General features: G+C 46.2%; 1 protein-coding gene across 1 annotated transcript in view; it reads right to left on the reverse strand.

Moving 5' to 3' along the window:
- VWA3A (von Willebrand factor A domain containing 3A) overlaps positions 1-25,454 on the reverse strand; it is a 772,281-nt gene continuing 746,827 nt past the window's right edge. Inside the window, exon 34 of the mRNA XM_063934415.1 lies at positions 1-372. Coding sequence (XP_063790485.1) covers positions 335-372 — 38 coding nt within the window. The 3' untranslated portion in view covers positions 1-334. The remainder of the gene's footprint in view (positions 373-25,454) is intronic.

The following is a 25,454-nucleotide window of genomic DNA, read 5'->3' on the forward strand; positions in this document are numbered from 1 at the left end:
TATTGTTACAAAATAAACTTTATTGCACATACTGTACAGTTTAACAGTATAAAAGATGTTCCCTATATTATTCTGTAAACCAAATCAACTGTCACATAATAACCGTAACCCAAACATTATTTAAGTGAATTAGTCAGTTCTCCTCTATAGTGCATTGCATGTATTTAGTGCCCACATGCGCATTTAATAAAATCAAAGCACTTAATTGATACATTACACCTGCCAATACTCGGTAACGGTAAGTATCTGTTAGGCAGTCACATAACTGCATTAACACTCTCTATATAACAGCACAGGTATTATTTAGGCTTCCATCAGGTCTTCCCCACATTCACTAAGTCATAGTTCCTGCTTTGATCCCATTTCTTTCATCTGTTAACACAAAAATACAAAGTTAGCATGTAAGACGTGCGGAGGCATGAGGGGGCTCTGGGCTGGCATACAGAGCACAAAGGGGGCTCTGGGCTGGCATACAGGGCACGAGGGGGCTCTGGGCTGGCATACAGGGCACGAGGGGGCTCTTGCATAAAAAAAAAAAAGTGTGGTTTTGATTACACCCCTGGTCACACCACCTGTCCAGAATCAGAAAATGAAAAGAAGGTAACCCTAGCCATAGACATTATTATAATTGTTAATTTCTTGTTAGTGTATGGCAGGGGTGGGCAACCAGTCAGAGACAAAGAGTCCCAAAAATTTGTTAGGTACGTCAAAGAGCCGACATCGAGACGAAGGCGAGCATGAAAAAATGGGGTGTGGCCTTGTGCCTGCTAGGCCACGCCCCTGGTATAAAATACACTGAAAACGCCAGATCCAACACAAAATACATTGAAAAAGCCACTTCCACATAAAATAATTGCAAAAGCCAGATCCACATAAAATATATTGAAAAAGCCGGATTCACATAATACACTTCAGCTCCCCCATGTGTCACTTCAGCCAGCACCCTCTTGTCACTCCAACGAGCACCCTACTGTCACTTCAGCCAGCACCCTACTGTGTCACTCCAGTCACCACCCTCCTGTCACTTCAACCAGCACCCTCCTGTGTCACTCCAGCCAGCACCCTGCTGTGTAACTCCAGCACCCACCCTCCTGTCACTTCAGCCAGCACCCTGCTGTGTCACTTCAGCCAGATCCCACATGTGTCACTTCAGCTTCCCCTAACTTGTTGGTGGATGTGTCTCATCTCTAGTATCTGGCTCCCTCAGTTCTAAGTCCCCGTAGTGCTGCCGCGTGTCTTTCTGCAGTGGTTACCAAATCTGTTGGGGTCATGTGAATTGTGTTTTAGGAGCCACATTTGAAGAAAGAAAGAGCCGCATGTGGCTCAAGAGCCACTGCTTGGCCACCGCTGGTGTATGGTAATGAGTTTGATACATGGGTAGTAGCACCAGTCACATCCTGTCTTTTAGTGAAGACAAGGTAAATTATGTATATAGGGTGTACTACGAATTGCCGGCTGTTGGGACCCCGACGCCAGCATACTGGCGCCGGGATCCCCGACAGCCGGAATCCCGGCAGCGTTGTGAGCACAAAAGAGCCCCTTGTGGGTGCGCCACGCTATTTATTCTCTCTCCAAGAGGGAGAAAAGTTATCAGTATACCGGCGGTCGGGATTCCGGCGCCAGTATGCTGAGCGCCGGTATCCCGACAGCCGGTATAACGAGTGCCACCCCTGTATATAGTGTCATGGGGTGGGAATGAGCTGTATACACTGCATACAGTAGTTAACGACTTTCTGGATAGGGGGCGGCACAGCAACAGGCGATGCGGGGGGCATGGCTTTGCATAGAGGGGGCATGATGCAACAGTAAAAGATATGGGTGGGGGTGTGGCTGTGCAATCGTGTCATCATACCCACACCCCCGCTATACAATGCCGAGATCACTGGCATTGTACAGTGGGAGGCATTGCTACGATGACGCAATTCAGTGCTGCCCACTGGGTAATTGAGCAACTGGGTGGCAGGGTATAGGTAACTTCGGAAGACTTGCCCACTTTCCCAGGGGGCCAGGAGCTTCATCTTTGTTGGGAGCCTCCTGGCTGTTCTGGGAGACTAGGCAAGAATGATACATTGATTTCATGAGGCACTATATATTGCTACTTAGTCATGTGTATAATACATGTTTATATATCAAACAGAAAAACAAAAAATAAGCAAAGTGCCTCCTAGTGCAATACATTTATAAACACCAATGTCACATCACATCAAAAAACGGGAGGCAGTTATGTGACCGACGGTCGCAATAACTCCCCATGCATCCCGAGCCTTAAAAATACAGACAGTCGGCATGCCGCCTAGAAGGGACTATTTCCACTTGTGGGTGTCCACGACACCCATAGAGTGGGAATAGAACCTGTGGCAAGCTCAGCGGCTTTGCTTTGTTCTACTCGCCAAACCTATCCCCCCCCCCCCCTCGCCGCATTCTGCTGCCAGAATCCTGGCTGCCAGTAATGAGGCCCCAACCCCAAAAAACACATACGGGGTCTGATTCTGAGTCAAGCACCATGCTGATTCTACTTGTCTGCAGTTTACATTTGTTTCCTAAGGTTAAGGTTTTCATATGTGACCTTTAATATTTAGTGCACAGTGAATAGAAAAACAGAACTCATTTTGCTCAATCGGAAATAAATTATATAATAGTTTGGAAATTATTATATTTATTAATTGTTTCATAGCAGACTTACACTTCCATGAAATGTACAGTGTGTATATATATATATATATATATATATATACACTGCTCAAAAAAATAAAGGGAACACTTAAACAACACAATGTAACTCCAAGTCAATCACACTTCTGTGAAATCAAACTGTCCACTTAGGAAGCAACACTGATTGACAATCAATTTCACGTGCTGTTGTGCAAATGGAATAGACAGGTGGAAATTATAGGCAATTAGCAAGACACCCCCAATAAAGGAGTTGTTCTGCAGGTGGTGACCACAGACCACTTCTCAGCTCCTATGCTTTCTGCATGATGTTTTGGTCACTTTTGAAAGCTGGCGGTGCTTTCACTCTAGTGGTAGCATGAGGGAGTCTACAACCCACACAAGTGGCTCAGGTAGTGCAGCTCATCCAGGATGGCACATCAATGCGAGCTGTGGCAAGAAGGTTTGCTGTGTCTGTCAGCGTAGTGTCCAGAGCATGGAGGTGCTACCAGGAGACAGGCCAGTACATCAGGAGACGTGGGGGAGGCCGTAGGAGGGCAACAACCCAGCAGCAGAACCGCTACCTCCGCCTTTGTGCAAGGAGGAACAGGAGGAGCACTGCCAGAGTACTGCAAAATGACCTCCAGAAAGCCACAAATGTGCATGTGTCTACTCAAACGATCAGAAACATACTCCATGAGGGTGGTATGAGGGTCTGACGTCCACAGGTGGGGGTTGTGCTTACAGCCCAACACCGTGCAGGACGTTTGGCATTTGCCAGAGAACACCAAGATTGGCAAAATCGTCACTGGCGCCCTGTGCTCTTCACAGATGAAAGCAGGTTCTCACTGAGCACATGTGACAGACGTGACAGAGTCTGGAGACACCAAGGAGAACGTTCTGCTGCCTGCAACGTCCTCCAGCATGACCGGTTTGGCAGTGGGCCAGTAATGGTGTGGGGTGGCATTTCTTTGGGGGGCCGCACAGCCCTCCATGTGTTCGCCAGAGGTATCCTGACTGCCATTAGGTACCGAGATGAGATCCTCAGACCCCTTGTGAGACCATATGCTGGTGCGGTTGGCCCTGGGTTCCTCCTAATGCAAGACAATGCTAGACCTCATGTGGCTGGAGTGTGTCAGCAGTTCCTGCAAGACGAAGGCATTGATGCTATGGACTGGCCCGCCCGTTCCCCAGACCTGAATCCAATTGAGCACATCTGGGACATCGTGTCTCGCTCCATCCACCAACTGTCCAGGAGTTGGCGGATGCTTTAGTCCAGGTCTGGGAGGAGATCCCTCAGGAGACCATCCGCCACCTCATCAGGAGCATGCCCAGGCGTTGTAGGGAGGTCATTCAGGCACGTGGAGGCCACACACACTACTGAGCCTCATTTTGACTTGTTTTAAGGACATTACATCAAAGTTGGATCAGCCTGTAGTGTGTTTTTCCACTTTAATTTTGAGTGTGACTCCAAATCCAGACCTCCATGGGTTAATAAATTTAATTTCCATTGATAATTTTTGTGTGATTTTGTTGTCAGCGCATTCAACTATGTAAAGAACAAAGTATTTAATAAGAATATTTCATTCATTCAGATCTAGGATGTGTTATTTTAGTGTTCCCTTTATTTTTTTGAGCAGTGTATATATACATATATATATATATATATATATATATATACATACAGTATCTGAATGATCCGGCACTCACAATATTAAACAGCGGTCTGCGTGCCATTATCCCATAATGCAAAAATGGCAGGGTCAGAACAAATCAATGTTCAAAACGGACACGGCACTTCAGGACTTAATATATCAACATGTATTTTTAATGTCCGTAAAGTAGAAAGCTGCGTACATACATATCCTGGGTAAAGCGTCCATAGATACAGGTCATGCAGTTTGTGAAATCAAAGCACAGGCATACTGTATTTACAATGCAGCATTTCGGGCCACAGCGGGTCCCTTCATCAGGTAATGCTAGTGCTCGCAGGAAGACAATTCAACAAGCCAGATACAACTTGCCTATATAGCGTCCCCATGCCGGCGTGCTCAGCCCAGGACCAGCGTGGAACTTCCGGTCAGGACGGGGCGCCTGAAAGATTACATCATCGGGAGGCGGCAGTTGCCATAACAACCCGATGCAAGGAGTCTCCTACGCTAACCCTGGTCGATCAGCCTGACAGGGGAAGCCATATAACAAATCAAAGCATAGTGTGAAACATGATAGACTCAAAAAGTGGAGATATAGAAAAAGCAACAACACCTTAGTTGCACATTAAAACGGTGTACACAGCATGGCGATATGCATGTGTTACAATATATACAACACTGGCCCTCATTCCGAGTTGATCGGTCGCAAGGCGAATTTAGCAGAGTTACACACGCTAAGCCTACGCCTACTGGGAGTGTATCTTAGCTTCTTAAAATTGCGACCGATGTAATCGCAATATTGCGATTACAAACTACTTTGCAGTTTCTGAGTAACTTCAACCTTACTCTGCCTGTGCGATCAGTTCAGTGCTTGTCGTTCCTGGTTTGACGTCACAAACACACCCAGCGTTCGCTCAGACACTCCCCCGTTTCTCCAGCCACTCCTGCGTTTTTTCCGGAAACGGTAGCGGTTTCAACCACACGCCCATAAAACGCCGTGTTTCCGCCCAGTAACACCCATTTCCTGGCAATCACATTACGATCGCCGGAGCGATGAAAAAGCCGTGAGTAAAAATACTATCTTCATTGTTAAATTACTTGGCGCAGTCGCAGTGCGAATATTGCGCATGCGTACTAAGCGGATTTTCATTGCGATGCGATGAAAAATACAGAGCGAACGACTCGGAATGAGGGCCACTATCCATTCTCACCCTGTGCCGTGTATACCTACATAGTACATTAAACATGGAACTATATAGGATTAAAAGAGGGAATGCATCAATGGAACAATCAAGACATATACATCAGTATAACAACACTTAATGGGGGTAATTCCAAGTTGATCGCAGCAGGACGTTTTTTAGCAGTTGGGCAAAACCATGTGCACTGCAGGGGAGGCAGATATAACATGTGCAGAGAGAGTTAGATTTGGGTGGGTTATTTTGTTTCTGTGCAGGGTAAATACTGGCTGCTTTATTTTTACACTGCAATTTAGATTGCAGATTTAACTCACCACACCCAAATCTCTCTCTCTCTCTCTGCACATGTCATAGCTGCCTCCCCTGCAGTGCAAATGGGGGGTCATTCCGAGTTGTTCGCTCGTTAAATTTTTTCGCATCGCAGCGATTTTCCGCTTAGTGCACATGTGCAATGTTCGCACTGCGACTGCGCCAAGTAAATTTGCTATGCAGTTAGGTATTTTATTCTCGGCTTTTTCTTCGTTCAGGCGATCGGAGTGTGATTGACAGGAAGTGGGTGTTTCTGGGCGGAAACAGGCCATTTTATGGGTGTGTGCGGAAAAACGCTACCGTTTCTGGGAAAAACGCGGGAGTGGCTGAAGAAACGGAGGAGTGTCTGGGCGAACGCTGGGTGTGTTTGTGACGTCAAACCAGGAACGACAAGCACTGAACTGATCGCAGATGCCAAGTAAGTCTGGAGCTACTCAGAAACTGCTAAGAGGTGTGTAATCGCAATTTTGAGAATCTTTCGTTCGCAATTTTAAGAAGCTAAGATTCACTCCCAGTAGGCGGCGGCTTAGCATGTGCAAAGCTGCTAAAAGCAGCTTGCGAGCGAACAACTCGGAACGAGGGCCATGGTTTTATCCAACTGCTAACAAAATTCCTGCTGCGATCAACTTGGAATTACTCCCAATAAACGCTTGCATGCAGTTCAAAGGATTAATCCTAACTCTACAACAAACTCATGTGGCGACCAAAGCAGATGAATTTATTATTTATACTGCAAATAATTCCAATTTATTTTTTCATTCAAGCCTAAAGGTTGCATTGTATTCAGCTTGATTATCCACCTGGCCTCTAGTCTATGTAGTGCTAGAACCCTGTCTCCCCCTCTCCGCAACAGAGGAACGTGATCTATTATTTGATACCGAAGTTCTGACAGTGTATGTGCTTTAGCACAGCAAATTCTTGACACGTGTTGTTCATTAGAATTACCCGCTAGAGCAGGCTTTTTCAACCAGTGCGCCGTGGTACACTAGTGTGCCGCGACCAGTTGCAAGGTGTGCCGCGGAGCCAGAGCAGCTTCCTGCACCTTCAGAGTTAACTGTTGGCCCGGGCTCTTCTTAGAGGATCAGTTGTGCTCCAGCTGTGACCTATGCCTTGAAGATGCAGCGGTGTGATATCATAGGTCACGGCCGCTGTGTCTCACCACCCAGCCAGAATACACATCTTCCAGTTCCTGCCTCCATACACAGCTTTCCTTGCCCACCCACATCCACACCTGCCTGACCGTCCGCTGCACAGTATTCGCAGCACTCCACCATGAACCCCCGCCACTGAGGTACAAGGAGGAGGAAAGCTGACAGGAAGGGGCTAATATTTGTTATTTTTCTCCTGTGGGGAATAATAGGACATATGTGGGCAGAAATGTGATTGCTTTATGTGCGAGCAACATGATTTATGTGGGGAGCAATGTGATTATTTTTTCTGTGTAGGCCAATGTATGTGTGGATTTTTTTATTACTGTGAGGGCCAATGTGTTGTTTTGGGGGGGGTTTCTGTGGGGAACTGATGGTGTGCCTTGGCAATTTTAAAATATTGTTCGGTGTGCCGCGAGTAAAAAAAGGTTGAAAATCACTGCGCTAGAGCCTGGCTAATGTTGGAGTGGTGCAGTGCCATGCGTTCTCGTAAAGTACGAGAAGTGAGTCCTACATATAATAACTTACAGGGACAAATGATGTAATATATAATAAATCCATACCTCCCAACTGTCCTGATTTTCGCGGGACAGTCCCGTTTTTTGGGGACTGTCCCGCTGTCCCACCCGCGGGCCGCAGTGTCCCGCGGTGGGGGGGGGGGGGGCAGTTGGGAGTCTCTGTGTCTCGCTGCCCTGCTTAGCAGAGCAGCGGTGAATAGACGCTGTGCGCATGCGCACAGCGTCTATTCATTGGAGACAGAGGGAGAGGGGGCATGCCAGCGGCTCACAAAGCGCTGGGCATGCCCCCTCAGTGATGAAAAGGGGTGTGGCTCGCGATCGTGGGTCCTCCACGAAGCCACGCCCCTTTTCATGGGCCACACCCCCTTTTCGGGTGCGCGCGCGGCTTCGCCTCGCGTATGTCCCTCTGTGGAGAACTGTAAAGTTGGGAGGTATGTAAATCTAGTCGTACAATTCAAGACATGTCTGATGTTAAATTTCTTTTTGGTTTCTGGATGTACAAAGAATGATCCAGTAATTAAAGATGAACAGGTTATGCAAGAGGGGCACCTATAACAGCCAGCTTTTTTAATAGATCCAAAGATACCCCGCTTAGGAGTGTAATCAGTGATATCGGTTTTTACTAAGTGATCACGTAAATTATGACCTTGTTTGTAACTAGTCATAACCTGGGTCTGTTGGAAGCACGACAGAGATTTATCGGTCTTAATAATGGGCCATAGAGCTTTACTGCCACGAGGTATAATAGGGCTAGCTGTGGAATATCTAGTGGACCAGATACAAGTATTCTGTTCACATTTCTTTTCTGGTGCTGCTTGAAGCATCGCTACACGATCTTGTCTCATCACCCTATTTTCTCATACGTCCTAGAGGATGCTGGGGTCCACTTCAGTACCATGGGGAATAGACGGTTCCGCAGGAGCCATGGGCACTTTAAGACTTTTCTAGAGTGTGATCTGGCTCCTCCCTCTATGCCCCTCCTCCAGAACTCAGTTTAGAAAATATGCCCAGGCAGACTGGTCGCACTCTAGTGAAGCTCTACTGAGTTTCACTAAAAGACTTACTGTTAGGTTTTTATTTTCAGGGAGGCTGCTGGCAACAGTCTCCCTGCTTCGTGGGAGTTAGGGAGAAGAAGTAGGAACCAACTTCCTAAAGAGTTTCATGGCTCTGCATCTTGCTGACAGGACACCATTAGCTCCTGAAGGGTACTGAACACTAGCTGCGGCTATGCGCTTACACTCACAGCATGCCGTCACCCCCCTAACAGAGCCAGAAGTCAAAAGACGGGTGAATAATATTACCGGAGATCTGCAAGAGGGATCTCCGGTCATCGTGACGGCTCAAGGTACCGCGCAGCGGGCGGGAACACTGCGGGAACATGCTATCCATTACACAGCGCTCAGATGGGTGCAGTGAGCGCGGGGGGGGGGGGGGCGCTCTGGGCAGCATGAAACCTACTCTTAGACTGTTAAAAGTAGTATATTATGCCGTGGCCCAAACGCGCCATTACAGGGGGTGCGGCTTCCTCCTCAGTCAGCCAGCACACTGCTCAGCGCCATTTTCTCCAAGCAAGCTGCAGGGGAAGAAAACGCTGGTCCTCCTCCACTTCTGAATCAAGTGTCAGGGTGCAAGTAAGGGGGGGCACAATGTAAAATTGGTGCTTAATTATAGGTATTTGGCATTATAAAAGCGCTACAGATCTCTGTGGACATTTTACATTACACAGGGAGTTGTGAACTGGCAAATCTTTTCTGTGTCCTTCTGACAGAATTTACTGTGGGTCTGTCCCCTATAAGCCCCGGAGTGTCTGTGGTGTGTTTGTGCACGTGTGGTGACAGGTCTGAGGCAGGGAGCTCTTCCCCTGAGGGAGGCATTTTAGGGACACAGAGTTGTAATGTGGTGGCGCTGCCGGCACACCACCAGCCTGAATGGGTGAAAGAATTGCGTGATAGTGTGAATCATATCAGTAAGAGATTAGATAAGTCTGAGTCTCATGCAGAAACCTGGAGAAAATCCGTGGAAGATGTGATTTTTAATAGTTCTGCCCTGGGGACCCCTCTAGTTCACATAAAAGGTCATTTGCACAGGTAGTACAAACTGATACCAACACGGACTCTGATTCCTCTGTCGACACTAGTGATTTCAGGGGAATAGATCCAAAATTAGCGTAAAACATTCAATACATGATTGTTGCTATAAAGGAGGTTTTGGAAGTTACGGATGCCCCTCCTTTACCACAGGAGAAGGCTTACTTTTATAAAGAAAAGAAAATTAATGTCACTTTTACTCCATCTCATGAGCTGAGCAGTCTCTTTGAGGGAGTTTGGGCAAACCCTGTAAAGAAATTTCAGATTCCCAAAAGAATTCAGGTAGCTTACCCCTTCCCTGCAGAGGACAGGAAAAGGTGGGAGTCACCCCCCATTTTATACAGTGCCCTGTCACGGTTAACAAAAAAGGTGATTCTCCCTGCGCCTGGGACGGCTTCATTAAAGGAGCCGGCAGACCGCAAGTTGGAGACTATGTTAAAATCTATTTATGTGGCCAATGGGACACTACTCAGGCCTACCATTGCCTGTGCATGGGTGAGTAGTGCTATTGAAAAGTGGTCAGAAAACTTGTCATCATAAATTGACACAATAGATAGAGACGAGATACTCCTAACGTTGGGTCATATCAAAGACGCTGCTGCGTACATTCTAGAAGCCATGAATGATATTGGTCTCTTGGGATCAAGAGCTGCTACCATGGTAATCTCAGCACGAATGGTGTTGTGGATTCGCCAATGGAATGCTGATGCAGATTCCAAAAGGAATATGGAGACTCTCCCGTATAAAGGTGAGGCCTTGTTTGGAGATGGGCTGGATGCTTTAGTTTCTGCGCTACCGCAGGTAAGTCGACATTCTTGCCTAATGCTCCTGCGCCGACAAAAAAGACACATCACTCTCAGATGCAGTCCTTTCGGCCCAATAAATACAAAAAGGGTAAAGGGTCTCCTTTCTTTGCGGGTAAAGGAAGGGGAAAAGGAAAAAATTCCACAGTGTCTCCAGGATCACAGGAGCAGAAATCAGCCTCTGCTTCTGCCAAATCTACAGCATGATGCTGGGGCTCCCTTGCGGTAGTCCGCTCAGGTGGGGGCATGTCTGAAACTCTTCAGTCAGTTCTGGGTTCTATCTGGCCTGGACCCGTGGGTCGTACAAATAGTGTCCCACGGGTACAAACTGGAGTTTCAACACATTCCCCCATGCCGATTTTTCAAATCGACCTTACCAGCTTCTATCCCAGACAGGGAAGTGGTAACAGCAGCAATACAAAAATTGTGTCAGGATCAAGTCATTGTCCTGGTTCACTTGTTACAACAAGAAGAAGGGTTTTATTCAAGCCTATTCGTAGTTCCGAAGCCGGACGGCTCGGTCAGACCGATTCTAAACCTGAAAACTCTGAATCTCTACATGCAACGGTTCAAGTTCAAGATGGAATATCTGAGGGCAGTGATTTCCAGTCTGGAGGAAGGGGACTTCATGGTGTCAGTGGACATAAAAGATGTCTACTTACATGTTCTCATTTATCCTCCACATAAAGCTTATCTGAGATTCGCGATACAGTATTGTCATTGCCAATTTCAGACGTTGCCATTCGGACTCTCCACGGCACAGAGGGTGTTCACCAAGGTGATGGAGATGATGGTCCTCCTTCGACAGCAAGGAGTCAATATAATTCCTTACATGGACGATCTCCTGATAAAAGCGAGGTCCAGGAAAAGGTTGGTGCAGATTGCACTCTCCCTGACAGAACTTCCACAACACGGTTGGATCATAAATTTTCCAAAATCACAGTTGGAACCGAAAAGATTGTCTTTTCTGGGGATGATACTGGACACAGAACTACAGAGGGTATTTCTTCCAGTAGAAAAGGCTCTGGAAATCCAGAGAATGGTAAAAACAAATCTGAAACCAACAAGAGTGTCGATTCATCAATGCATTTGGTTGTTGGGAAAGATGGTAGCGGCCTACGAGGCCATACAGTTTGGCCGATTCCATGCCAGAGTATTCCAGTGGGACATGTTGGACAAGTGGTCCAGATCCCATCTACACATGTATCAGAGGATAATCCTGTCATCCAAAGACAGAATTTCGCTCCTGTGGTGGCTACACAGTTCTCACCTCCTAGAGGGACGCAGGTTCGGGATTCAGGACTGGGTCTTAGTAACCACGGATGCGAGTCTCCGAGGCTGGGGTGCAGTCACAAAGGGGGAAAGCTTTCAAGGAAGATATTCAAGTCAAGAAACTTGTCTTCACATAAACATTCTGGAGTTGAGAGCCATTTACAACGGCCTTCTACAAGCGGTGCATCTTCTTCAAGATCAGCCCGTACAGATCCAGTAGGACAATGTAACAGCAGTCACGTACATAAACCGTCAGGGCGGAACGAAAAGTAGAGCGGCAATGGCAGAGGTGACAAAGATCCTCCTCTGGGCAGAAAGACATGCAAGAGCTCTGTCTGCAATTTTCATTCCGGGAGTAGACAACTGGGAAGCAGACTTCCTAAGCAGACACGATCTCCACCCAGGAGAATGGGGCCTCCACCAAGAAGTCTTCGCAGAGGTGACAGGTCTTTGGTGAGTTCCTCAAGTAGACATGATGGCATCTCGTCTCAACAAGAATCTTCAGAGATATTGTTCCAGGTCAAGAGACCCTCAAGCAATAGCAGTGGATGCACTAAGGACCCAGTGGGTGTTTCGGTCAGTGTATGTCTTCCCTCCACTTCCACTCATACCGAAAGTTCTCAAGATCATAAGAAGAACAAGGGTTCGAGCAATCCTCATTGTCCCAGACTGGCCAAGGAGGGCTTTGTATCTAGATCTTCAGGAGTTGCTCATAGAAGATCCTCGGCCTCTTCCTCTTCGCGAGGACCTGCTGCAGCAGGGGCCGTGCGTGTATCAAGACTTACCGCGGCTACATTTGACTGCATGGCTGTTGAGCGCCGGATCCTAGCCCGAAAGGGTATTCCCAAAGAAGTCATTCCCACTCTTATTCAGGCCAGGAAGGGAGTAACGTCTAAACATTACCACCATATTTGGAGAAAATATGTGTCTTGGTGTGAAACCAAGAAAGCTCCAACGGAAGAGTTTCAGTTGGGCCGTTTTCTCCATTTTCTTCAGGCGGGTGTGGATGCGGGCCTCCGATTGGATTCAATCAAGGTCCAGATTTCAGCCTTGTCGGTTTTCTTTCAGAAACAATTGGCCTCCCTTCCAGAAGTTCAGACGTTCGTGAAAGGGGTTCTACACATCCAACCTCCATTTGTGCCTCCTGTGGCACCATGGTATCTTAACGTGGTGTTGCAGTTCCTTAAATCGGATTCGTTTGAACCTGTCCGGGAGATAGAGTTAAAGTTTCTCACTTGGAAAGTGGTCATGCTGTTAGCTTTGCCATCCGCAAGGCAGGTGTCTGAGTTTGGAGCCTTGTCTCACAAGAGCCCTTACTTGATTTTTCATGAAGATAGGGTTAAGAACTCGTCAGCAATGTCTTCCAAAGGTGGTTTATTCTTTCCATATAAACCAACCTATTGTGCTGACACCTTCGCTGCTACAAAGTCTCTGGATGTGGTCAGAGCTTTGAGAATTTATGTCGCAAGAACAGCTCGGATACGGAAAACAAAGGCTCTGTTTTCCTGTATGTTTCCAACAACATTGGGCGTCCTGCTTCTAAGCAGACAGTGGTGCACCCGGGGGGGGGGGGGGGGGGGGTCCGAGCACCCCAAAAAAACCCTCCACTAAAAAAAAAAGTGTTTTTTTTTATATAGCTGCATGAGTATTATTTATGGCTGTCTAGCGTCCTCTGCAGCCTGCTGTCTTCCTGGTGGCACTTGTACGTGCAATAAAAGTTTACTTTATTTTAATTATAGTACATATATATCCATGTGCATACATATATACACATGTATATACATACATACATATAAACACACACACACATGATAGATATATATATATATACATGTGTATATATATGTGTACTGTACATATATATATATATATGTGTGTGTATGCATGTTTAATATGGTGTGTGTGTGTGTGTGTGTGTGTGTGTGTGTGTGTGTGTGTGTGTGTGTGTGTGTGTGCAGTCCCGGCCCTGACGCCAGCATTTCACTGGAGGTGGACATGCTTAAAAGGTATGTTGTAACTTTGTTTGATATCCTGATGACAATATGAAAATATTGAAACGTTGATGATACAAACCTGACCACGGTTTTTGACGCACTTTTGCAACCTGTACCCCATCACTGTGAGGGCACCGCCGCAGCTACAGCCACAAGCATGGAGTGCCAGACTTGCGATTCCTATATATATATATATATATATATATATATATATATATATATATATATATATATATATATATACGTAGAAAGAACCAGGCGGCACTCAGGAGACAGTAATACAGTGAAACCAACGGGTGCTTTACTTCAACGTTTCGGGGTTCGGGACCCCGTCTTCAGGACCCCTGAAGATGGGGTCCCGAACCCCGAAACGTTGAAGTAAAGCACCCGTTGGTTTCGTATTACTGTCTCCTGAGTGCCGCCTGGTTCTTTCTACGTGCATGTACAGACCACCCAGTCTGGTTGGAGGGCACCGGAGCATACCAGTCTGGTTGGAGGGCACCGGAGCATATATACCATCAGCTGTTTATTTATGAGTGCCGGACCAGTATTATATATATATATATATATACATACATACACACACACACACACACACACACACACAAACAAACAAACACACACACACACACACTAGTTTTACGGACCCAGCATATACTGGGTCACGTCAGTTTCCACCCCCCGTGATTGGCTCCGCCCAGTTCTGGAAACCCCCCCCATGCAAATCCTGCGTTTGCCACGGGCAGACCATTGCGCGCTGGATCAGAGGTACGATTCAGCACGCTCATTCCACGGCAGGAGTGCCGATACCAAATTTGGTGCATGCCCATTCTACTAGAAAGGTGGGCTCATCCTGGGCGGCTGCCCGGGGGATCTCGGCAACTTTGCCGAGCAGCTACTTGGTCGGGGACAAACACGTTTGCTAAGTTTTACAAGTTTGACACCTTGGCCGATGAGGACCTAAAGTTTTGTCAATCGGTGCTGCAGTGTCATCCGCACTGTCCCGCCCGAACTGGAGCTTTGGTATAACCCCATGGTATTGAAGTGGACCCCAGCATCCTCTAGGACGTATGGGAAAACAGCATTTTAATACCTACCGGTAAATCCTTTTCTCCTAGTCCATAGAGGATGCTGGGCACCCAGCCCAATGCGTACTTTACCTGCAGTTGTTAGTTTGTTAAAAATGTTTTCAGCACGTTGCTGCAATGGTCATGCTCATTGGTATGTGTTTTGTTGAATGTCATGTTGTGCGGCATGGTTGAAGTGTGAGCTGGTATGAATCTCACCATTAGCTTAAAAGTAAATCTCTTTCTCAAAATGTCCATCTCCCTGGGCACAGTTCCTATACTGAGGTCTGGAGGAGGGACATAGAGGGAGGAGCCAGTTCTCACTCTAGAAAAGTATTAAAGTGCCCATGGCTCCTGCGGAACCATCTATACCCCATGGTACTGAAGTGGACCGCAGCATCCTCTACGGACTAGGAGAAAAGGATTTAACGGTAGGTATTAAAATCCTGTTTTTGGCTAGTTCAAGATCTCTAGGGTTATAACCCCTGATTTTTAATTTATTAACCACCGTTTGTAATGCATCTTCTAGCAACACAAGGTCGCTGGTTATGCGGGCTACCTGCAGCATTTGAGAATAGGGGAGACCCCTTTTCAATAATACTGGATGGTGACTACTCGCATCTAACAATGAATTGCTATCTGTATTTTTATAAAACACTGTAGATGCTAACTTGCCCTTTTTCAAGTGAACCGTTACATCAAGGTAATCAATTTGGTCAGGTTTACAAAGAAATGTGAATTTGATTGGACCCAGAGTCTGATTGATATTCTGCATAATTTCCTTAAACGCTACTTACTGAACTACCCCTCCATAGCATAAACAGATCATCTATGTAACGAATAAACCATCTAATGTTGTCCCTGTACATGGGATTGTCAAAAAATAATGGGCAAAATTTACTAAGAATTCGAGTTTGTCTGATTTGTGTTTTTTTTTCTAAGTCCCAATTCGTGAATTCACTAAGCACCAATCTCGGCAGTGTTTGGACTATTCGGAATGGTTTGATTATCAAAGTTCAGAAATACGAATGAATAGACCATCGGTCAAACGCGGCTGTTATTTAATACAATACGGGCATTCACTATTCATTCGTATTTGGGTGTTAGTCTCTGAGTGCTCACGTGCGGGTCTGTTTTTTTCCAATTCGTTAAAAAAAGCAGCAAAAAAATAGACCTGCTTTTTCCAGTCGAGTTTGGATAACCATGCACGGATCAGTGAGATCTGTGCATGGTTATCTATGGGAAAGGGTCTATTTAGTGTTAAAACAGAAAAAAAATTGTGTGGGGTCCCCCCTCCTAAGCATAACCAGCCTCGGGCTCTTTGAGCCGGTCCTGGTTGACAAAATATGGAGAAAAAAATGACAGGGGTTCCCCCATATTTCATCAACCAGCACCGGGCTCTGCGCCTGGTCCTGGTTCCAAAAATATGGGGGACAAAAAGCGTAGGGGTCCCCCGTATTTTTAAAACCAGCACCGGGCTCCACTAGCCAGGTACATAATGCCACAGCAAGTAGACACTTTTATACTGGTCCCTGCGGCCCTGGCATTACATACCCCCTGGTCGGGGTACCCTGGAGGAGTGGGAACCCCTTAACTCAAGGGGTCCCCCCCCCCTCCAGCCACCCAAGGGCCAGTGGTGAAGCCCGAGGATTTCCCCCCCATCCAAGGGTGGCGGATGGGTAGCTGATAGCCATGTGTAAAAAATTTGAATCTTGTTTTTAGTAGCAGTATTACAAGTCCCAGCAAGCCTCCCCCGCAAGCTGGTACTTGGAGAACCACAAGTACCAGCATGCGGTTGAAAAACTGGCCCGCTGGTACCTGTAGTACTACTACTAAAAAAATACCCCCAAAAAAACAGGACACACACCGTGAAAGTATAAGTTTATTACATACATGCACACCTCCATACATACATACTTACCTATGTTCCCACGAGGCTCGGTCCTGTTCTCCATGTAGAATCCTTGGGGGACCTGTGAAAAAAATTATACTCACATAATCCAGTGTAGATTGTGTCCAAAGTATAATCCACGTACTTGGCAAAACAAAAAAACGGAAACCCGACCACGCACTGAAAGGGGTTCCATGTTTACACATGGGACCCCTTTCCCCGACTGCCAGGACCCCCCCTGACTCCTGTCAAAGAGGGTCCCTTCAGCCAATCAGGGAGCGCCACGTCGTTGCATTCTCCTGATTGGCTGTGTGCTCCTGTAGTGTCTGTGAGGCAGCACACGGCACAGATACAATGTAGCGTCTATGCGCTCCTTGTAGCCAATGGTGGGAACTTTGCGGTCAGCGGTGAGGTTACTTTCGGTCAACCGCAGATCGCAAGTTCCCACCATTGGCTACAATGGAGCGCATAGGCGCTACATTGTATCTGTGCCGTGTGCTGCCTCACAATCATCAAAAGAAAATACCTTGCCTGTCCGGCACTAACTAAACATAAGACGTTCCTAACTATCACTAAACAAAAAACACAGAGTTCTCCAGTAAACACTGTATAGCTCACTTGTATAAGGAAGCTCCTCTTATAGAGATGCTGCAGTCTCTCCCCAGACAATCTCCCCACACTAATGAGGCTAGCAGCCCTAAAAGGCTCTTGCACAGCTGAAAGCCCTGATTAGTCCGCTGTGAGGCAAAAGACCTGAACTGGGCCCAATGTCTGGAACTTGCCCTATCTCTCTTTCAGGGCCCTTATCCAGCTTTTCCAATACACTGAAAAGATTCTGACAAAACAAAACATTTTCCTAGAAGTTTTCATTTTTCTAATACATGTAAGACAAGAACCTGGGACAAACATACCTGCCCTCAAACACTATTCCAGTGTTCTTGTCACAATATATATATCTATATATATATCTATATATATATCTATATATATATATATATATATATATATATATATATATATGTGTGTGTGTTTATATATATATATATATATATATATATATATATCCATCACTTGAATGTCTGGATGAAAGTGCACTCCTTGCTGAGATCGCTGCAGTTTTCAGGAAAATGCGAGCTGAGGAAATGCATCTTTATGGACATACATGCTTAGCATACTTGCCTACCTGACCCTCTCCATGAGGGAGAAAATGCTCTGTTCCTGGACTTTCCTGGTAATGTATGATTGCCATCACCAGTGGTGAAACACCTTTCTTATAAATTAACTAGCTCACCACAGGTGATGGCAATCATACATTATCAGGAAAGTCCAGGAACAGAGCATTTTCTCCCTCATGGAGAGGTCAGGTAGGCAAGTATGATGCTTAGTCCTTGTCACTAATTTTAGTGACCAGATGTGCTGTAATACATTTTCCTCACAAAAGGAGTGATTTGTCACTGCCGGTCTGACGTGGTGACTAGATCACAGATGTAGCAAAACCAGTTTCGGGGATACTTGCACTTTCTATTCTTTTTGTAAAACAATAACGTACTGTATCAGTCAGAGAGCCCAAACCAGACTACCTGGAGCAACGATATACCAGCACTCCCTAATCCCCTTCTCTCTCCCTGTACAAAGTTGGCAGTCATCGCCGTTGCAATTTACTAGTCTCGAGGAGCAAAGAGAGCATGGCCAGGATGTGAATGTGCTGCAGACAATTGCTGGTGTCTCAAGAGAGATGTTCCAGGTGGGTGGGAGTTCAACAACAGGGACACCAATGGAGAATGATACCCCTTTTCCACTTGTAGCACGGTTCGCAGTCGGGAGCCTGACATGGCTGCGACCAGTGCTACAGCCCCTTCTACACTCAGCTCACCAACCCGGCATATTGCCGAGTTGGTGACGCTGCTGCTGATGTGGCAGGGGCGGCGCTGGGAAATCACATGATCTCCCAGCGCCGCCCTTCCATACACTGTGAATGGGAGCCGCGTCGCATTGACACGGCTTCCGTTCACACTACACAGCTTACCGAATTGAACACTTGTTCAACCTGGTAAACTACCCGGGTAGGATCCCCGAATTTGCGCAGGGGGGGCCTTTCCACTAGGAAAAAACACGGATAAATGCGTGCCCCCGCGCATTTACCCGTGTTTTTAGAGCAAGTGAAAAAGGGGTATGGATAGGGCATTGGAAACCACATGCATTTCATCCATTAAAGGTATTTCTTCAGTGGTATTATCTTTAATAGAAGGGTGATGTATACATCACATAATACAAGCAATACCCCTGAAGAAGTCCCTTTAAGGGACAGCATGTGTAGGTAGAGGAGGTCCGAGTATATTAGATATAGTAGAGGTGGAGAGGGTATCTTAGACTTAGTAGAGGGTCAGAGTATAGCAGATATAGTAGAGGGGGTGAGTGTATAGCAGATACAGTAGAGGGGGTGAGAGTATATCAGATATAGCTGAGTACAGATGGGTCCACGTTTATCTTGGCCTTTAATAGGATTAACTGAGACTGGGCAGTAATGACTTAATCCCCTGCTGTATTGTTCTCTGTATGGTATTGCAGTTGAGAACAATAGATGAAGGGTTTATATAAATAAAATATGGTGTGCCTAGGAGCAGCAAAGAGGCCAAGATGCGGGTGTGTGCCTGATGAAGCTGGAGAGCCTCCGCTGTAAGTACCCGGCAACAAGGGCGCGGGAGTATACAGCGCCGCTGGGGGAGGTGAGGGAGCCACAGCACGATATGTCAGGCTGACATATAGCACTTCTAAGTGCCTGTGCTGCGGCCCTAAAAGCCTTCTTTCTTCAGAAAAGCTCTTTCCAGGGCTGCGCTAGCTGCCTGTACTGCAGGCACCAATTTACAAACTGAGCTCCTGTGCACGGAGGCGGGGTTATAGAGGAGGCGGTGCAAGGCATCCTGGGAACAGTCAAAGCTTTAGCCTGTTGGTGCCTCGGATCAAGAACCAACTCTACACCCCGATGTTGTTCCCTGTGGAGTGCCAGTGTGCCCCGCTGCAGAAAGACAGATACTGTAGATATGAATACAGACAGACAGATAGATAGATAGATAGATAGATAGATAGATAGATAGATAGATAGATAGATAGATAGACAGACAGACAGATATAGATAGCTGTAGATATGAAGATAGATAGATAGATAGATAGATAGATAGATAGATAGATAGATAGATAGATAGATAGATAGATAGATACTGTAGATATGAAGATAGATAGATAGATAGATAGATAGATAGATAGATAGATAGATAGATAGATAGATAGATAGATAGATAGATAGATAGATACTGTAGATATGAATATAGATAGATACTGTAGATATGAAGATAGATAGATAGATAGATAGATAGATAGATAGATAGATAGATAGATAGATACTGTAGATATGAAGATAGAAAGATAGATAGGATACTGTAGATATGAAGATAGATACTGTAGATATGAAGATAGATAGATAGATAGATAGATAGATAGATAGATAGATAGATAGATAGATAGATAGATAGATAGGATACTGTAGATATGAAGATAGATAGATAGATAGATAGATAGATAGATAGATAGATAGATAGATAGGATACTGTAGAACTGTAGATATGAAGATAGATAGATAGATAGATAGATAGATAGATAGCTGTAGATATGAATATAGATAGATACTGTAGATATGAATATAGATAGAAACTGTAAATATGAAGATAGATAGATAGATAGATAGATAGATAGATAACTGTAGATATGAAGATAGATAGATAGATAGATAGATAGATAGATAGATAGATAGATAGATAGAAAGATAGATACTGTATATATGAATATAGATAGAAACTGTAGATATGAAGATTGATAGATAGATAGATAGATAGATAGATACTGTAGATATGAAGATAGAAAGATAGATAGGATACTGTAGATATAAAGATAGAAAGATAGATAGTAGAGATGAGCGCCGGAAATTTTTCGGGTTTTGTGTTTTGGTTTTGGGTTCGGTTCCGCGGCCGTGTTTTGGGTTCGACCGCGTTTTGGCAAAACCTCACCGAATTTTTTTTGTCGGATTCGGGTGTGTTTTGGATTCGGGTGTTTTTTTCCAAAAAACCTAAAAAACAGCTTAAATCATAGAATTTGGCGGTCATTTTGATCCCAAAGTATTATTAACCTCAAAAACCATAATTTCCACTCATTTTCAGTCTATTCTGAATACCTCACACCTCACAATATTATTTTTAGTCCTAAAATTTGCACCGAGGTCGCTGTGTGAGTAAGATAAGCGACCCTAGTGGCCGACACAAACACCGGGCCCATCTAGGAGTGGCACTGCAGTGTCACGCAGGATGTCCCTTCCAAAAAACCCTCCCCAAACAGCACATGACGCAAAGAAAAAAAGAGGCGCAATGAGGTAGCTGTGTGAGTAAGATTAGCGACCCTAGTGGCCGACACAAACACCGGGCCCATCTAGGAGTGGCACTGCAGTGTCACGCAGGATGTCCCTTCCAAAAAACCCTCCCCAAACAGCACATGACGCAAAGAAAAAAAGAGGCGCAATGAGGTAGCTGTGTGAGTAAGATAAGCGACCCTAGTGGCCGACACAAACACCGGGCCCATCTAGGAGTGTCACTGCAGTGTCACGCAGGATGTCCCTTCCAGAAAACCCTCCCCAAACAGCACATGACGCAAAGAAAAAAAGAGGCGCAATGAGGTAGCTGTGTGAGTAAGATAAGCGACCCTAGTGGCCGACACAAACACCGGGCCCATCTAGGAGTGGCACTGCAGTGTCACGCAGGATGTCCCTTCCAAAAAACCCTCCCCAAACAGCACATGACGCAAAGAAAAAGAAAAGAAAAAAGAGGTGCAAGATGGAATTGTCCTTGGGCCCTCCCACCCACCCTTATGTTGTATAAACAAAACAGGACATGCACACTTTAACCAACCCATCATTTCAGTGACAGGGTCTGCCACACGACTGTGACTGATATGACGGGTTGGTTTGGACCCCCCCCAAAAAAGAAGCAATTAATCTCTCCTTGCACAAACTGGCTCTACAGAGGCAAGATGTCCACCTCATCATCACCCTCCGATATATCACCGTGTACATCCCCCTCCTCACAGATTATCAATTCGTCCCCACTGGAATCCACCATCTCAGCTCCCTGTGTACTTTGTGGAGGCAATTGCTGCTGGTCAATGTCTCCGCGGAGGAATTGATTATAATTCATTTTAATGAACATCATCTTCTCCACATTTTCTGGATGTAACCTCGTACGCCGATTGCTGACAAGGTGAGCGGCGGCACTAAACACTCTTTCGGAGTACACACTTGTGGGAGGGCAACTTAGGTAGAATAAAGCCAGTTTGTGCAAGGGCCTCCAAATTGCCTCTTTTTCCTGCCAGTATAAGTACGGACTGTGTGACGTGCCTACTTGGATGCGGTCACTCATATAATCCTCCACCATTCTATCAATGTTGAGAGAATCATATGCAGTGACAGTAGACGACATGTCCGTAATCGTTGTCAGGTCCTTCAGTCCGGACCAGATGTCAGCATCAGCAGTCGCTCCAGACTGCCCTGCATCACCGCCAGCGGGTGGGCTCGGAATTCTGAGCCTTTTCCTCGCACCCCCAGTTGCGGGAGAATGTGAAGGAGGAGATGTTGACAAGTCGCGTTCCGCTTGACTTGACAATTTTGTCACCAGCAGGTCTTTCAACCCCAGCAGACTTGTGTCTGCCGGAAAGAGAGATCCAAGGTAGGCTTTAAATCTAGGATCGAGCACGGTGGCCAAAATGTAGTGCTCTGATTTCAACAGATTGACCACCCGTGAATCCTTGTTAAGCGAATTAAGGGCTCCATCCACAAGTCCCACATGCCTAGCGGAATCGCTCCGTGTTAGCTCCTCCTTCAATGTCTCCAGCTTCTTCTGCAAAAGCCTGATGAGGGGAATGACCTGACTCAGGCTGGCAGTGTCTGAACTGACTTCACGTGTGGCAAGTTCAAAGGGCATCAGAACCTTGCACAACGTTGAAATCATTCTCCACTGCGCTTGAGACAGGTGCATTCCACCTACTATATCGTGCTCAATTGTATAGGCTTGAATGGCCTTTTGCTGCTCCTCCAACCTCTGAAGCATATAGAGGGTTGAATTCCACCTCGTTACCACTTCTTGCTTCAGATGATGGCAGGGCAGGTTCAGTAGTTTTTGGTGGTGCTCCAGTCTTCTGTACGTGGTGCCTGTACGCCGAAAGTGTCCCGCAATTCTTCTGGCCACCGACAGCATCTCTTGCACGCCCCTGTCGTTTTTTTAAAAATTCTGCACCACCAAATTCAAGGTATGTGCAAAACATGGGACGTGCTGGAATTTGCCCATATTTAATGCACACACAATATTGCTGGCGTTGTCCGATGCCACAAATCCACAGGAGAGTCCAATTGGGGTAAGCCATTCCGCGATGATCTTCCTCAGTTGCCGTAAGAGGTTTTCAGCTGTGTGCGTATTCTGGAAAGCGGTGATACAAAGCGTAGCCTGCCTAGGAAAGAGTTGGCGTTTGCGAGATGCTGCTACTGGTGCCGCCGCTGCTGTTCTTGCGGCGGGAGTCCATACATCTACCCAGTGGGCTGTCACAGTCATATAGTCCTGACCCTGCCCTGCTCCACTTGTCCACATGTCCGTGGTTAAGTGGACATTGGGTACAACTGCATTTTTTAGGACACCGGTGAGTCTTTTTCTGACGTCCGTGTACATTCTCGGTATCGCCTGCCTAGAGAAGTGGAACCTAGATGGTATTTGGTAACGGGGGCACACTGCCTCAATAAATTGTCTAGTTCCCTGTGAACTAACGGCGGATACCGGACGCACGTCTAACACCAACATAGTTGTCAAGGCCTCAGTTATCCGCTTTGCAGCAGGATGACTGCTGTGATATTTCATCTTCCTCGCAAAGGACTGTTGAACAGTCAATTGCTTACTGGAAGTAGTACAAGTGGGCTTACGACTTCCCCTCTGGGATGACCATCGACTCCCAGCAGCAACAACAGCAGCGCCAGCAGCAGTAGGCGTTACACGCAAGGATGCATCGGAGGAATCCCAGGCAGGAGAGGACTCGTCATAATTGCCAGTGACATTGCCTGCAGGACTATTGGCATTCCTGGGGAAGGAGGAAATTGACACTGAGGGAGTTGGTGGGGTGGTTTGCGTGAGCTTGGTTACAAGAGGAAGGGATTTACTGGTCAGTGGACTGCTTCCGCTGTCACCCAAAGTTTTTGAACTTGTCACTGACTTATTATGAATGCGCTGCAGGTGACGTATAAGGGAGGATGTTCCGAGGTGGTTAACGTCCTTACCCCTACTTATTACAGCTTGACAAAGGGAACACACGGCTTGACACCTGTTGTCCGCATTTCTGGTGAAATACTTCCACACCGAAGAGCTGATTTTTTTGGTATTTTCACCAGGCATGTCAACGGCCATATTCCTACCACGGACAACAGGTGTCTCCCCGGGTGCCTGACTTAAACAAACCACCTCACCATCAGAATCCTCCTGGTCAATTTCCTCCCCAGCGCCAGCAACACCCATATCCTCCTCATCCTGGTGTACTTCAACACTGACATCTTCAATCTGACTATCAGGAACTGGACTGCGGGTGCTCCTTCCATCACTTGCAGGGGGCGTGCAAATGGTGGAAGGCGCATGCTCTTCACGTCCAGTGTTGGGAAGGTCAGGCATCGCAACCGACACAATTGGAGTCGGACTCTCCTTGTGGATTTGGGATTTCGAAGAACGCACAGTTCTTTGCGGTGCTACTGCTTTTGCCAGCTTTAGTCTTTTCATTTTTCTAGCGAGAGGCTGAGTGCTTCCATCCTCATGTGAAGCTGAACCACTAGCCATGAACATAGGCCAGGGCCTCAGCCGTTCCTTGCCACTCCGTGTGGTAAATGGCATATTGGCAAGTTTACGCTTCTCCTCCGACAATTTTATTTTAGGTTTTGGAGTCCTTTTTTTACTGATATTTGGTGTTTTGGATTTGACATGCTCTGTACTATGACATTGGGCATCGGCCTTGGCAGACGACGTTGCTGGCATTTCATCGTCTCGGCCATGACTAGTGGCAGCAGCTTCAGCACGAGGTGGAAGTGGATCTTGATCTTTCCCTAATTTTGGAACCTCAACATTTTTGTTCTCCATATTTTAATAGGCACAACTAAAAGGCACCTCAGGTAAACAATGGAGATGGATGGATTGGATACTAGTATACAATTATGGACGGGCTGCCGAGTGCCGACACAGAGGTAGCCACAGCCGTGAACTACCGCACTGTACTGTGTCTGCTGCTAATATAGACTGGTTGATAAAGAGATAGTATACTCGTAACTAGTATGACTATAAAGAAAGAAAAAAAAACCACGGTTAGGTGGTATATACAATTATGGACGGGCTGCCGAGTGCCGACACAGAGGTAGCCACAGCCGTGAACTACCGCACTGTACTGTGTCTGCTGCTAATATATAGACTGGTTGATAAAGAGATAGTATACTCGTAACTAGTATGTATGTATAAAGAAAGAAAAAAAAACCACGGTTAGGTGGTATATACAATTATGGACGGGCTGCCGAGTGCCGACACAGAGGTAGCCACAGCCGTGAACTACCGCACTGTACTGTGTCTGCTGCTAATATAGACTGGTTGATAAAGAGATAGTATACTCGTAACTAGTATGTATGTATAAAGAAAGAAAAAAAAACCACGGTTAGGTGGTATATACAATTATGGACGGGCTGCCGAGTGCCGACACAGAGGTAGCCACAGCCGTGAACTACCACACTGTACTGTGTCTGCTGCTAATATATAG

This window comes from Pseudophryne corroboree, chromosome 7 (genome assembly GCF_028390025.1).
Source record: "Pseudophryne corroboree isolate aPseCor3 chromosome 7, aPseCor3.hap2, whole genome shotgun sequence".
In the NCBI taxonomy this organism is placed as follows: domain Eukaryota; kingdom Metazoa; phylum Chordata; class Amphibia; order Anura; family Myobatrachidae; genus Pseudophryne; species Pseudophryne corroboree.